At 36.9% G+C, this 16,436-nt stretch overlaps 1 protein-coding gene across 1 annotated transcript in view; it reads left to right on the top strand.

Annotated features, from left to right (window-relative positions):
- Positions 1–16,436, top strand: part of PALS2 (protein associated with LIN7 2, MAGUK p55 family member) — a 57,207-nt gene that overhangs the window by 15,729 nt on the left and 25,042 nt on the right. Inside the window, exon 2 of the mRNA XM_068404948.1 lies at positions 14,493–14,611. Within this exon, the coding sequence (XP_068261049.1) occupies positions 14,495–14,611 (117 nt within the window). The 5' untranslated portion in view covers positions 14,493–14,494. The remainder of the gene's footprint in view (positions 1–14,492; positions 14,612–16,436) is intronic.

Raw genomic sequence — 16,436 nt, 5'->3', positions numbered from 1 at the left:
CAAAGGACTTGAGTCAAAACCAAGAGAGTCTGTGGCTTTTATTGTTTCACTATAAATGAGATTGAAGAGAGTTAGCATATGAGGATATCTATGAACTCCTTTAAGAAACACCAATTGCAGTTTGAAGTCTAGAAATTATCTTGAAATGTCTTTAATTTTTTCCCTTCTGTAGACTTTCTCATGTTTCAGATGCACTCAAAAAGCCAAGTTCCATCATGGCCTCGTTTTTACAAGAAAATATGTTATAAAAGAGATCAGGAAATATAAGTAAAAGTTGTAGTTTTAAACATTTCTACTTTCAGATACTACAGCAGTTTACCTGTCTCAGAAAATGATAAAAAGCCTTGATAGACTGTGTTCTTTGATTAAGTTTTGCAGTGGTGTGAACTCCCCAAGAAGAAAAGTTCAGCTGCCTTTGCATTTGCCAGAATTTCTTTTGAAAAAAATAAAATAATTGAACTGAAGATGTGCAGAACTTGGCTTGTGCGACAATAACGGAGGGAGTGATTTGTGGAATGTGAGTGGCTGGAAGTATGTACTTGAATAGTTACTGCTATCAAAGAAGAGAAATAAACTGAAGTGTGATTACTGCGTTCCACTACAGCAGTTATTAGGCTCTGCACGCTTTCATGTCACCTGGTACGGGCTTGGGACAATAGCAGCAGATTATATCTGAGCATATAACATGTTTCTAATTTACCACTTAATCTTTAGGTCTGGTAGTAGGCTGTACTTCATTTAGGCACATTCTTTGGACATTGGGAATGAAGCCATCAATGGAAGCAAGATCTTTGTTTATAGGTGAAGTTGATCATTATAATTCTGAGCATAAACAATATTCCCCTGTCTTTTACTGCAGCCCCTCCACTACTCTTAAGTTTGTTATGTCCTTGACCTTCTGTTGTCTAGTATCCTACTTCCCAAAGGAAGAGTTGAATGGAAAGATGTTTAAAACTCATTGTGTAATTAGAAAACTTGTAGCTGTTTGGTCACAAGTTATTCACTGTAAGCTTTTGCTTAAAAGTTCTCTGGTTTTGCTTGAAAATTCAGAAGTTCTTAGGCAAAACTGAATGAAACCAAACTTAATATTCTAAGGAAACAGAGTAGAAAATTTCTGACTTGTAAGTGTGCATCACAGGTACGAGTGCAAAATACCATTTTGAAGATACCCTTTGCAGTTTCTGTGTCTGTGTCTACCGTATAAAACACAGAACATTGTCATTCAGTGTTCACAGCAGTAAGTTGGAAACTGACTTGACAGTGAAGGTGGTGAACGTTCAAAATGAACATTTGAAGTGGTAATTTTCTTTAAAACGTGTAGTTCTTGATGCAAGCTGTCCTAAGACCACTAGAAATAACTTTTTCCCCTGTTATTGAGCCCAGATATTCTTAAATTGAAATTAAATTTCCTACTTTTAATTAAGCGTTTGTGATCCTAAATAAATCTGGCAGCATATTGTGGGGAAGTAGTCTGGGAGGTGAAACACATAACTAAGTGCAGTGTGACTTACTTCATGGAGTTTTTCAGTTCCCTTCAAAATCTGAGTGTCAAGGTGATCCTTTTATTCCTTTTCCAGGGTTCTTGAACATACCTTTCAAAGGACTAAAGGAAGGTAACTGTTGAGGATAATGAATAGGTAATTGTATAAATCTTGACTGAGTTAAATTAAAAGAAAAATTTAGAATAGAGTCTCTGACTAGGGAAGTGACTGAGATGCATTTTGGGCATTCATAGAGGTCAAATAGGCATTTAACATGCCATCATGTTTTGCCATCTCTGTATTAAAGTACAAAGGTTTTATGTGGTATTTTTCACCATTTAAAAACATCAGCAATGTTGTTCTGCAAACAAATTTGGAAAAGCCATTTTCTATCCACTACATCACTACTAACATTCCAAGTGTGTTTTGGTAAATTTTCTTTGTAGGTAAGGCTTTACCCTGTGTCCTTAGAGTAAACAAGAACTGTGTCATATGACAAGGGTAGTAAACAAAACTTTTTTTTTTTTTTTTCTGTTGTGAGTCACCCTGAACTATAACATTGTTAATTTAGCAACTTGCTTTTACAGCTTCCTAATAAGTTTGCTTGGGCAGAGATGGGGAGTGCTTGCGTAAGAGGGATTAGTTTAGTGGAAGTGGGAGCGTTAGAGTTTAGGAATGAACTTCAAATGAAACTTCTGGAAAATGTACTAGGTGATCACGTAAAATTGAAAACTGAGATCCTGGGCCAGAGATAATTTCATTTAAATTTTGTAATTTTTGCAGTCTCACTCCTGTCTTAACATTTTCACTTGCAAGTTGCGATGCAGAGGAAGTCTTTCAGTGAAATTAAGCAGACTCTGAATTAACTGAAAACTTCCCTATGGAAGTTTTGCATGGTGGGCCTTTTTACTTGTAGAAAAATGGAGTAGATATAATAGTCAATTTTTTAAAATTTTAAATTAGAATAACTTTCATTTTTTGATTAAATAATGTATTGAGATAGTATTTTCTAAAGTGCTTTATTTTGCGCTCTAAAAAGCTGTCTTGCATTTGTTTTCTGCATATGAATTGAGCAATTTTCAAACACCTGTGCAGCGTCTGTAATAGAACCTCAAACAGAAATATTTTTATGTCTGCATTGATGCAGATCTAATTTAAATACTCCAGTGTTTTAGGGTGGAAGTGATAATTAAACAAATACTTCACAATAATAGAAATCTGAAACAGGACATGCATGAAATATTAATATATGGATGTGATGTATTAAAAGGGCATAGGTGCAGGTTTTGGACTGGCTACATCATAATGGGGCAATCAGAATTTGAAAGTGTGTTTGGATGTTTTCATTTAAAAAAGTATTCTGCTGTTGTTATGAATAAATCTGAGAATGTGTTAATACAGCTTTACTTCACTCGATAACACCACCCTTCATCATAAAATTCTTAATTGTTAGAATTCCTCAGTGTCTCCTACACTTAAAGCTGTAGAAGGAGGTAGTGTAAAAAGCAACATTAGTATCTGGATGAAAGGTGGTTTCTGGTGAAATTCATTGTCTAAGCATTTTCACTGAAGCAGAGGAGGATCAAAATCAAAGTGCCAAAAACTGATTTGAGGCCTAGAGTAATAGCAATGGGACAAAATATACATGTCATGTTTCGCACTTAAGGAAGAAAACACTTTGTTCAGCTACAAATTTAAGGTTTGGAGGAGACAGAGGTTCAGAGTGATCTTTTATATTCTTTTGTGACAGACCAGTAGATTTTGCTGACTGTATGATGTAACTGTGAGAAAGTCAAAATAGATCTCATGATCTATCTATATCAGCAGAGAGGGAAGCATTAATGGTGTTTTGCAAGGCACTCATGAGACTTGTCTGATATACTTTGCACAATTCTGACTGTCCATATCAAAAAAAAGGTACAGACTGAAAGAGGTACACAGGAATTATGCCAAGCTTGCTTCTTTGCCAGTCACCTTACTGTATAAGAGAGGAGAAATTGCCTTCTTTAGGTCAGAAGAGCAGAAACTGAGGCATTGTTTGCTAGCTGTAAATAACTAGCTGTTAAGAACAGGGAACAGAAGGAGTTGTTTAAGGTAAATTTCATATTAACCAACACTAAGGAAATGCTCAGATACCTGAAGTGTGCATTTTTTGGATTATTTCCTACTGGTATTCTGTTGAGTGATCAGGTGCTTTCAGATGGAAGGATGCAAGCACCCCTGAGATACAAACTCCAGTGGAACCAACAAGCTCTCTGGTGGTCGGATTCGTCATGGGTCTCTGGAAGTGCATGGTGTTGTTACTTTGCTATGCAGTAGAGCATCCAGATTTGTGTATTAAAAGTACCTTGTCTTGTAGCAGACATACCCAAACCACATTACAAAATAGCTCTCCAAGTATTGTTCTGAGGCATGACGTTGACACTGACAGTACTTTATATCCTTGTGAATTTTGGCTTTCTTCTTTGAAAATATGCCTGCATAGTGTGCCTAGATGAAAGTGTGAATCATTGAAGAAACATGTTAACAGAATTTGAACGTCCCATTTTGTTGCTGCTGGGGTGCCTGTTCTTAGAAGTAGGGCAGAACATACAACTCGGAAGTTTCACAGAGCTCGCCTTTTTCCACTATGACAATATTCACTGGAGACCAGTAACAAGATGAAAGCACATAACACTTAAAGTGGAATTCTTTCCCTTTGGAAGGATATTGACTATTTTTTCTTCAGGTCTAAATTTAGTATTTATGTGAAGAAGGGATCTGATTTAGGAAGATCTCTTCATTGATTTCCAATTGGCCTTAGGATAAAGTTATCAATGGGATAAAATTGTATAGATGGTTCTGCATGACTTCGCCTTTTGTTACACATAACTTGCTCCTGGGTGTATAACTGTGGTCTTTACTTACGTTGTTAGTATTTTGTCAGTCAGTTATGCTGTCTTCAGGCTCTGTCACCCTGCAAGAGAGAAATAATTTTGAGTCCTGTGACAGAAATACAGAGATACAAAACTTTGATTCATTTTAAGGGTGCACATTAGAGCTGAAAAAAATAAGATACAAAGAAAGGCATACTTCAAAAGCTGTACTTGCTTTGTTGCATCTGTTAATGCTGGCATTTTGGACTTCATAAATACTGGCATTAAATTGCCTGTGTGACTGCTGAGAATACAAGTTTCTTCATCCAGCTGTTTCTTGCAAAATACCAGGGAAGATGATTGATGTGATCCAATAAGTTCAACCTGTTGTGTAAGTCGAGTGGAGTGCAAGATACGTCCTGAAACTTGTCAAATTTGTACTGAAACTTTTCGTGCAAAGTAGTGTCTTAGACTGCATAGCCACTGGCTGTGTTTTGCCTTCATTTAAGTCAGTTTTAAAATATCCTCTAGTACCTGAAATAGTAAAGCAGTTGAAGAACTAAGGGAGTACAGCCTTTTTTCACCGAAATTGAAATTTCTCTGGGGGCATATGCTAGTATTCATTTAAAGTACAGTAGTCTTTGTGTGACATAAATACATACTTTCCTCACATCTGTAGCTGAAAAGTAACAACACTACCAAAAAAAAAAAAAAAAAAAAAAAAAAAAAAGAAATAATTTGATTTGGCCCTTTAAAAAAGCTTTTAGTTGACTTGCTTTTACACACTCCAGTTTGTGCTGTATGGTGGTTGAAGTTTTTGCATTAAATTCTTTCCCTATTTTATTTCAAATGCAACTGCTGCTTGTAATTTGAGGCACAATACTGTTTTTAATTTGTTTCCTCTTGGAACATTTAATTTTTTTCCTACAATGGAAGCTTTTACATGTATAGCCCTTCTTGTCTCAGCTATAGGTAGAGGCTTTCAAAAGTATAGCATATCTCCTTTTCTTTCCACTGACCTCCACTGCCTCCAAATGATTTAGATTTCTGGATTACTTAAACACTTTTTAATAATTTCTTCAATGTCTGGAGTATTTGGTCTTCATATTTGTGCAGCTTGGCAGGTGCATAGAAATGCTTGTGTTCTGAAGTTTTTTCAAAGATCTCCTCAAAGGTTATTTCTTCCCAATGGCAACATGTGAACATTTGTAATAGCAAGTAGTGGTTCCCTTTAAGCTGTGCCTTGTCATAACTGTATAATATACAATTTAGAGGGGAAATGGAAGTGGTTTCAAAATTTGTCTCCTTAGCACTACCTTTTAGGAAGATTAAAGCAAATAGTTAGCGAGAGCAAAAGCTTCATACATTTAGGGCAATGTGTAAAGTTTTCAGAAACTGTGGAAGTAAATTTATTTGTTGGCAGCTGGCAGTGGTGATGTTCAGGTGTTCAGCAAAGATTTACTGTAGTTAGTTTCTGATGAACAGTATTTAGAAGCTATAAAACAGCATATTAGCAGTTTAGTATCAATTCATAAAGTCATTATTTGGAGGCATGTTTGCTTTTTTTTTTCCTTTTTTTTAATAGTCTGAAAATTCTTATGTTTAGCTCAGAAAGACCACTGACAGCATAGCTTTTTCAGTGTTGCCTGAGTTGCACTGGAGAAGTGCAGGCCTCCATAACTGAGCTGATGGTGTTTGTGTGTTTAAACTAAGGCCTTTTATATTACAGAAAGAGTGGAGATTTCTGTCTTTCAGTATAGTATCAATATGAGTTTCCAGTACTTATTTAAAGGTAGTATTTACATGCCATGTAAGAGTATATAGCAAAGTTCAAGAAGAGTAATAGTAGTAAGCAAAGCTTTCCATCTGAATGAAGGATGCCCGGAAGTAATTACAGAATCACAGCATCATTGAGGTTGGAAGGGGCTTCTTCAGATCATCTGGGCCAGTCCCCCCTGCTCAAACAGGAGCAGCTGGAGCAGGTTGTCCAGGACTGTGGTAGTTGGGTTTTGAATATCTCCAGGGATATTCCACAACTCCACAACTTCTGTGGGCAACCTGTTCTAGTGAGGATGAGAGACAAATGACATCAACGGAAGCAAGAGACATTCAGGCTGCAGGTGAGGAAACCTTTTTCATCATTAGGAAATACTGGAAGCGGTTGCCAGGAGAAGTTATGTAGTGTCTATCCTGGGAGGTTTTCAAGGGTTTGCTGGGTAAAGCCCTGAGCAACGTGATGTGCTCTCATAGCTGTCGCTTCTTAGAGCATGAGGTTGGATTAGAGATCTTCTGGGGACCCTTCCCACTTAAGTTAAGCTGTCATAGTTCGATCAATTATTTTCCTGAATGTACCCCTGGGAGGAAAACGTTTACTTTTTAGTAATCATTTGTTTTAACTGATTACTTCAAACACTTGTATATGCTGTAATTCAGAAAGAAATGCTACTTTTTTAGTGGAGCATGAAAACTATTTAAGCAGAAAAATGGGAAAGTGAATTCTCTTTTTAAATAATTGCATCTCGTGAACCTTTCAGAAGGCATCTTAAGCCCTCCTGCTTCTTCCAGTGTGGCACAAATACCATAATGAAGAAGCAAATTCATTAGGTGACTTAGACTACAGTAGAGGAATCATCATGCAGGTTTCTACTGTCCTATTTGCTTCAGAGAGCTTTCAGCTGTGGGGTTAGACCTGTACAATTTAAAACATTATATGTGAAGCTTCTCTCTGTCAGAAAAGACATATTCAGCATATTTGTGCATGTGCATGTGTGTGCCTCCTCAGTTAATCATCGTCTGTGCCTGAAGTGTGCATCAGCCTTTCTCCAATAATTATTACCAAGTTTTCTGACTTTCTTTTTAAACACCCATATAGGATTATCTTCAAAGCATCAAACTTAGTGAGCATCAAGTTAAGTTAATTGCCTTTGTACTTTACAATTAAGATCTTTTTCTTTACAATCCTTTAAGGAAGAGAAGTCTTAACACAATTTCCTCAGTACTGGATTTTAGTGTAGCTCTGATCAATATCTTATTGTTGGTCGTGATATATATCTTCAAATAAGACCTAACGTTTTAATTCAACTGCTTTTGGAGATGTGATGCTTTGTTCCCTTTTTATCTTTACTGAAATAATTTTAAATAGAGCTTTCCAAAAGATGCAGCTGTGAGGTCCATCTGTTCATCAGAAAATTTGTGCTTCATCTTTTTTTAGACAAACTTCACAGCCTGAAGGAAGTGTGGCTACAGGCTTGGGATGGGGAAGGGTTGTTTGCTCTTCCCCATAGCTTTTGTGACCTTATGTGTCATGAAGAAAAATGGGCAAGTAAGATGTAGTTGAGCTGGGTTTGGTAAGGGTAGGGACTGCTCAAGCTTCTATTTATAGTTATGCTAAAATAGCTCAATCTTGGCTTGCCAGGAGACTTGGAGAAAATGAATTAAAAAAATTAGTAGACATTTCTAAGCATTTATGTTATTTCTTTTCAACATGCAAAAATGCAGTGGGTAGAATTTGAATATCGAGGGGAGCATTCATTCATATCAATTAGACTTTTCCTCCTTCCTTTACCAATTCACTGCCATATATGCTATTCATTTCTGCAGTCAGTGAGGTATGCATGCTGCAGACAACAGCTTCCTTCACTAAACAGTCTTACTGGCTTTCTAGAGGAGGTCCACTGTATTTACTGAATGAGGAAGGGGTCCTGTTTAGGAAATGTGCCTACATGATGTTACAGTGGCCTGCTGCCCAGAAATACTGGAGTTAAGGTGGCTATCAATAGGGCTATAGCTGCATTGGCCCAGCACTCCCTGCTTGGCAATTATTTGTCAGATAGATAGCCTGGATAAAACCTCACAGATGAGGTTTTACCACAGATACAAAGTCTGTGGATGCTTGCGAGCCCAAGTAACATTGTACCCTACTACAATAAGCAATGTAGGCATACCTTGTATGAGATTGTGTAACTGATTTGTAGCCTAGTATAGGGGAGCAGAGGGGCTAAACTGCAATTGTACATCACTTTTATAGCGTTTCTCCGGAGGTATTTCTAAATGTGATCTCTGCTCAGTGAATACAGTTACTGGCTGTGGCAACGCAAACATAATGTTCTGTGTGCTCACTGCGTAATGCTTTCCCAGAGACTTTTATCTTAAAACCTGGTTTCTGAAACTTACTCTAACAGCAGTAACAGAGGGCTTTGTCAGTGTTTCATATATTCTTGATCAAGAGTCAGTCAGTGAATTAACTTGTTTGTACTAGCTCAAAATGTTAACTTGTTCATAGGTACTGCTTTTCTTAGACCTAGGCTGCCAAAAATGTTATAATTTGTAACTGGGGAGAGAAGTGACCAATGCAAAATAACTTTTTTTTTTTTGCCTGCAGTATGTTAAAGCATAAACCCATTTTTTAAAAAACATGAATACAAATGGATAAAATTTAAATAGCTGTCATTGGTTAAGGGCTGTATGAATTACAGATTAATCTTCTTTTGTCTATGCATATTGGGTGTCTTGTGAAACTTTTCTTTTGGATATATCCCTCTTGAAAAGGTTTTAAATCACAAGAAATTGTTTCCAAAGTTTAAGTATGTGACAAGATTTTAATCTAACTTTCTAGACTTCATGTGAAGCGCCAGCCTCACCAGTAGTTCTTGTGGTATTTATTATACCTTCCTATCCAGATGAGTAGGTCATGTGGAAATAAATATGCATACATTTATTTAAATATATTATACATAATTTTCTTTTAATTCCTGTTAGTTTGTAAACATGGAGACTAATAAAATGAAAATGAGCTAAAAAAACCTGTGCAAGGTATTAACTCTGGAAAGCTTTAATTTTCCCCAGTGACACATTTGTCTTCTGTCTGCAAATCTGGAAAATTTATTTAAATATATGCTTCCTCTTTCCTTTACATAGAAATAATGTAGACAAGAATTAGGCACTGAAAGAAAGAGTAAAATCAAATTTGATAGAAGAGTCACAGTTGAGAGCTTGGTGAAAACCTGTCTTTTTCTTACAAATACAAGAAGAGAAGAGTTACCATAGTATCTTTTCCTTTTATTTGTTCAGAATTTGCTATTGTAAGGTACAGTATGTAGATTAAACCTTTGAAGCATCCTTTGGTTGTCTGAAGAGCTGTATGTGAATTAGGAGGAGTTCTGGTTAGTAAATTTTGCATCCATAAGTAGGCTTTCTGTATTCTTATGCCTCAGGATGCATGGTGTTTGCCACAGAGATCAATTAACATGTCTTCCCTCCCACCCCCCTTTTTGATACGGGGTTCACGTGACAAACTAGTTTCTCTGAGTATGGGGTCTTATGCATAGTAGGATTAAATTGTTCTGTGCATGTACACAGCAGACCGGTATGCTACTGCTGTGTCTTACTTGAGGCTTTAAACTTTCTATGGTTATGAAGATGTTAGTTAAAAATTGACTGTGGAAATTAATTCTACGTGTGTGTGTGTTCCCTGTCAGCAAAGCCAGGGTCTGGAGTGGAGGGTACCCCATTGTAATTTCATTTTCTCTTAGGAGTCCCAGCTCCAGCTCAGTTTTGTTGTCACTTTTTCCTAAGAATCCTTTTATTTCAGCACTTTGCCCCAACTGAGAGCCTGTTTCTGCTGCTCAGTTCTTCCTGTTCAGTCTGGAGGCTGTTGTCAATGCGTGTTTCTGGTAACGTGTGTTCCTGGATGGTTTTGTTAAACATTGTAGTCAACTATGCCTGTCTCATGCTGTCCTCACAAAAGCAAATCCTGTTGTGTCATGATGAGAATTTAAAATTTTACCCAGATGGGTCTTTGAATATGGGAAAAGGCTTGTCTTCAGAGAGAGGAAAGGTACGTGGCAGAGCTCTCAAAGTTAGTATGTTATTACCAGTTTCCTGTAAAAGATGGCAGGAGAGAAGCAAGAGAGACCCAATTAATTTTCCACTGAAGAAAAGCACATATTTGTTTTTTATTGGACAACGAAGTATTCAACAATAAGGAGCACCCCTGACAACCTGGTTTATACAGTTTGATTGCTTACCTGTGTGTTTGTTCACTGTAGTCCTTAGTTGTATGCCTGACTTAAATGTAGTTCTACAGGTTGGTTTTCCCCCCACCTCCAACAAGTAACCTATATCAACGTTTCAAGGGCAGATTTGCTAGAGAAGAGATGGGAGGCTCAAAAGGCAATTTTTGGTAGGGTATTTAGATTTGGCAGTCTCTAAACTCCTTAGTTCCATCTGTTGCTTGCTTGATAGGACCTGATCTTTTAAGTAAAACTTTCCTACATGAGTACTTACATCTTCAGCTTTCATTCCTGCTGCTCAAAGATAAGATATTTTTCTAAAAGAGCTAAGGTGTCTTTGCCTCAGGAAGGAAAAAGTAAAGTTGTTTTAAAAACTGCTACTTGAAATTCTATGTGTATCAACATGATTCTGAAAGATCATTATAATTAAGCCTGGAAACAATGTATCTCCTGCTGTTTGTATTTTAATAAGATTTTCCCTAGAAATGAATAAACAAAAGCCTGTTGAATAGATAGATAAAAAGAGGGTCTACAATACCTTTACCAAAGTGTCTTGCCCCGCTTAAATTGTCTTTGGTTAGATCAACTTGCTTGAAACTACACATATGGATATCTAAGGTGTATGTAGGTCAATACGTTGCTTAGACTTTCAAAGCTATTTTTACATATGAGAAAATATTAGCATTCCACATTAATCGGGAACTACATTTGAAGCTGGCCAATGACTTGCATAATGAATGTAAACCACTGAAATTAAAGTGCTTAGTCTAGTCTGTCACAAAAAGTACCCATGTATTTGTTGTCTGTTCTTTTTAAATAAACCAGCTGACATAATTTCTGTTGGAAGGTGCTCCTGATTTTTTGAAAAATAACATTCGGTCATGTTCTGAATTTTTTTGCCAGGTGTATGTAAAGCAGTGCAACATTGTGAAGCATATAAACACAGTGAAGCACAGAATCACAGAATGTTAGGGACTGGAAGGGACCTCGAAAGATCATCTAGTCCAATCCCCCTGCCGGAGCAGGATTACCTAGACCATATCACACAGGAACGCGTCCAGGCGGGTTTTGAATGTCTCCAGAGAAGGAGACTCCACAACCTCTCTGGGCAGCCTGTTCCAGTGTTCGGTCACCCTCACCGTAAAGAAGTTTTTCCTCGTATTTGTGTGGAACCTCCTGTGTTCCAGCTTGCACCCATTGCCCCTTGTCCTGTCAAGGGATGTCACTGAGAAGAGCCTGGCTCCATCCTCATGACACTTGCCCTTTGCATATTTATAAACATTAATGAGCATATAAAGCATATAAAGGTTGCTCTAGTTTCTAGTTACCGTGTACTAGCTAACAGGTGCAAAGACTTTGAAGCTTCGTAAAGCTTTCTGTCGGGCTAAAAATTTTCTACTTAACCTTGTAGCTGATTGAAATAAAGGAATACTTAACCAGTATTATTTTTTTTATTCAACTACTTAGAAAGATCTTCCCTTTAAGATGGGGAACTAGCTACACAGAGGCAATATAGAGACCTACATTGTGTTCAAACATAAACAATCCAGGGTGAGTAAAGATATTGTATCCCAACTTACATATGCCTGCCTTTTTGTTTTTCTTTCTAATAATGAGGCAACACTCTTTATAGCTAAGAAGACTCTTGCCGTGATGGCTGGGCCATGAGAGAAGGCAACCATCACAGCAATGGGAAGCTATTTCTGAAAACAGCTGGGTTTGGTTTTGATCACCTGGGATTCAAGTCTGCCTTTGTGAATTTTTTTGAACTCTTTATGTTGATAAAGGTATTTGCTGCTTTCCAAGAATGCTAAAGTATACTTAAGCAGTTTTGATGCTAGAATTTGTGAAACCTTTATTAAAAAAAATATTAATTTGAAAATACCTTGTCTAGCTGCACAAAGCTTGAAAGTCATTCTTGTGAAGCTTAATGTTGCTCTTAACAGTTTCTCCGTGATAAAGTTTTTATGTAGGGATTTTATTTTTTAATTTGATCATTCTAAGATAGGCAGAATTCTGACACGGTTGCATAAGAAACAGCCTATTAACATGGAGATGTACAAGCAGTGTCTTTATTATGCACGTCTCTGTCAGCATTGAGTACTGGGATTGCAACTGGTAGATGAGATGCATTCTTTGGCCTGAAGGAAGCTTTATATTTCTACCCAGAATATTTATAAGAACAAAAGCACTAATCTGAAGTCCCTTAAAAACAATTTACATAACTGTTAAAAATGTTGAAATGTAAAGAAAGCTTATTATTATAACGCTTGCAATATTTATGCAGCACCTAGTACACTACATAAATTGGCTAGAAACATCTGTCTGCTTCTGCAAATAATGTAGCTTGCATGACTGCGTTAAGAGTTATGAATCTATAACTGGGAATTGAGAAAATGTGAAACAAGGCAGTTGCATCTGCAGCTGAACTAGTGAAGATATAGGACATACCTAGTCTGAGGAAGATGTGGACTATTTACAGGTTGATTTGGTGACTTTACGTAATGTGTGATTGCTAACAGCACTTTGTCTATTAAAAAAGCAGAAATAGTAATCACTTCAAAATCTGAAAGCATAAAGTGTCATTTTCCCTCCTACTCACGGTTTTACAGAAGATTGACTTTTTGAAAGCGAGAAGTATGGTGAAAACATATTTTTAAGAAATGCAGTTTTTTGACATACACTGCTGTGGTTAAAATGTAGCACACAAGATGATTTGGTTGTTGAAAAGTCAGTTCCACTTGACAGAAAGAATGGCCAGAAATTTTTTTCTTGGGATGGAATTTTCTAGGAAGAATTGAAATGAGAAGGTAGGTGTTGAGAAATGCTGTTTGCTCTTTTACTGTGCAGTGTTTCATAATAGCTTTCATTATAAAGCAATGAGGAGAGTTAAGGGTAAATTCCTGTGTGGGAGAAGGGGCATATAGGCTTTTTGATTCTCTTGATATATGCTGCTGTGCAACATGTGGGGCATTGCAGTACACAGTGGTTGTTCTTTGTGAATTTTTTCAACATTTTTAGGTGTCTCTTCTCCCAAGTAACAAGCGATAGGACAAGAGGAAACGGCCTCAAGTTGCACCAGGGGAGGTTTAGATTGGATATCAGGAAAAATTCCTTCACCAAAAGGGTTGTCAAGCATTGGAACAGGCTGCCCAGGGAAGTGGTGGAGTCACCATCCCTGGAGGTATTTAAAAGACCTGTAGATGTGGTGCTTAGGGACATGGTTTAGTGGTGGACCTGGCAGTGCTAGGTCAACAGTTGGACATGCTGATCCCTGCTGAGGGCTCCTGCACACAGTTAGAAAGTAAATTCTCATCACTCACCTCAGTGACTTCACAGGACAGGACAGCTGGGATGATGTCATTTTATGACTTTTTCTTGGGCACCGTTGTTCATTCTCACCCGGGTTGCTGCAGTTCTCTCTGAGTTTGTAGATAGCCAGGAGGATCTCCACTGAGGGTCCTGGGCAGGCACGATACGTTTCGCATTGTAGGATATACTTCACACTGCAGTGTGTTTTGGTGCCAGGTTGGTGTTAGCATCTGCACCATCTACACTTAGTGCTGGAGTGCAGTCAGTTGGAACTGGTTGCAAAGGACTGCTGGGGACAGACACGAGTGTCCCCAAGGTAAGAGGTACCTTGGAAGCAAATTTTTGGTTAAAAAACCATTGGTTTGAAGCTATGTGTTCATTTTAAAAACAGTGACATCTGCCTAGGCAAGCATTGTAAAACTTGTGGTTCATTGGTGTATGTATGAGGGCTGAAAACTTCCTCTGAAAGAGAGATTAAATGAAAAGAGTCATGAATGAGTTGCTTTTATTGTATTTGGAAGATTATGCATACCTTATACATAGTTTATACTTGTTTGGGTTTTTTAGTCTTTAAGCAGTCAATCTTGAAAGGAATGTGCTGGCCGTGGATTTAAGTTGATTGTGATGATAAAAATTTGGATAGATCCTTTATTTCCACCTTTTCAAACAACAAAAAAAAATGTTCTTGTTCTGTTCTGTCCGCTTGCTCTCAGTAGATGTGGTTGGCTATTTAACATATCTAAAGTTAACATTGTGGTGTTTCCCAGAGCTTTTGCTATTTATGCAAGCCTATTTTGGTCAGTACTTACTTCTTGTTTTTGTTTTGTCAGCAGCCATGCAGCAGGTCCTGGATAACCTTACTGATCTGCCGACATCAACAGGCGCTGAAGAAATAGACCTGATTTTTCTTAAAGGAATTATGGAAAACCCTATTGTAAGATCACTTGCTAAGGTATTTAAACTTGCTGCTTTGAATAGAATCTGGGAATATTTTAACTCTTAAATTATTGTGTGAACATTGAGTATGGATTGAGGTATTAACAATGACTTTTATGTACGGTATGTCTTATTAAAAGACTTGAGTTCTTGAAGGTGAAGATGTGGTATAATGTAATTTCTGTGCACGCTGATTTATTGTTATATGGAAGAATCTAGAGGAAGAAGAAAAATTCAGAGACTCCAGAATTTATGTGGTAAAATTATTTATGAAGAAAATGTCAAAATACTTGAAATTAGAAGCAGTTGGTTTTAATATAGTCTCGTGACCACTGTTGTGTGCAAAACCCATATGCCTTCTGACTTCTAGCATTTTTGCCAAAGATGAAAAGTGAGAGCAATAACCTTCTTTCTCCCATGGTGTAAACAAATTTTCTTTTTGTCTTTGGCTCAAAACGACTTTCTGATCAGCCCAGTGAAATATTCTCTCCATGCCCTTTCCTGGATCTCAGGGTAATACTGGGACCTTTGATTGTCAGCTCTCTGAGACATGGGCTATCCTTAGTTTTGGTCTTGCATTATGAAAATCTTTTATTTGTAGATAGTACATATTTATAAATATGTAAGGTGATATTTACAAAAAATCTTTGGACTCTGTAATTAAAATGTAGTGGGAGATGCAATCAATATTGCACAGCGCTTATATTCTTTTTTTAATCTTACTTCATAAAAATAAGCTCCTTTCATGAGGAAAACCAGTTAATTTAAATGTAGCTGTCTCTTTAATATGAATAGACATCTGAAAGCAATGCCCTCTGGGCAGACATGAAATACTCTGTAAAGCTAAAGGATCGTTATGCAGGGATTTTGCTCAGTGTAAAAGTCTGGAAAACTTCTCATAAGAATTCATATAAGAATTTACTTCTGTTTAGCTGTTCAAAAAAATTGGTTGCAAGTGGAAGACATTGCATAGTAATAAACTTAGAAACCATGGATGTGTCTCATCTGCTAGTGACATGACTGCAGAGGGAAAGATTTGTGTACTAAATTTACTAGAGTAAGTAAAAGCATTTTCTTACTTAGAGTTGTTTCCAACTTCAGTACCTGCTGCATATGTCATCTTTAATTTAATATTTATCATGAAGAAAATGTTCATTGCAAAGCTTTTTTTTCTTATCGAGAATTTGTGCTTTAATGGCTGATTACAATTATGTGGAATTTAATGACTAGCAGATGTAAAAAAGTGCTTGTAATGGAAACGGACTCTTAACTACAAACTTTCTTTATCTAGAATGCTGAAAAGTTTTAATTGTGTTCATATGGCATGACCTCACTCATATTTTCTTTTGTAAGTATTTCGGAATTAAACCCAAAAACTCGGCCCTAACCAGCAAAGCTAAATCAGGACAAGATCGAAACGACAACACATTTCATGACGTATGTGTAGCTCATATATATCAATTTGTCTCTAAAAATGTATGAAACTTGTTTTTCTATTAGAAAAGCTAGTTTTAACAGAATAGGCAATTCTCAGGACCCTGAGATAGTCAGATTATTTAAGAAGATTCATTTCAGAGCAAGCCAGATACATAAAAGCTTTTTCATTTTCCTTTATTTAAGATTAATCATTATGTCAACGGTCCCCAAAAGGACAAAAAGAAACTTAGGGAAATGTACCGTGAGCCATACAAGCTTATTTTTTCTTTACAGTCCTTAAAAAAATGAAGGCAAGCAATAAGCATAGTAGCTCGTTTACAGTATTTTGCAATGCAAAATTTGGCTAATCTTTTAAAATTGCGTTGAGTTCATTTCACACATTTTCTGTCTAGAATAAAGGCATC

The sequence above is a fragment of the Nyctibius grandis genome, chromosome 7, assembly GCF_013368605.1.
Source record: "Nyctibius grandis isolate bNycGra1 chromosome 7, bNycGra1.pri, whole genome shotgun sequence".
Classification (NCBI taxonomy): Eukaryota; Metazoa; Chordata; class Aves; order Nyctibiiformes; family Nyctibiidae; genus Nyctibius; species Nyctibius grandis.
The sequence above is the reverse complement of the archived record's forward strand: the minus strand, read 5'-3'. Positions and strand labels throughout refer to the sequence as shown.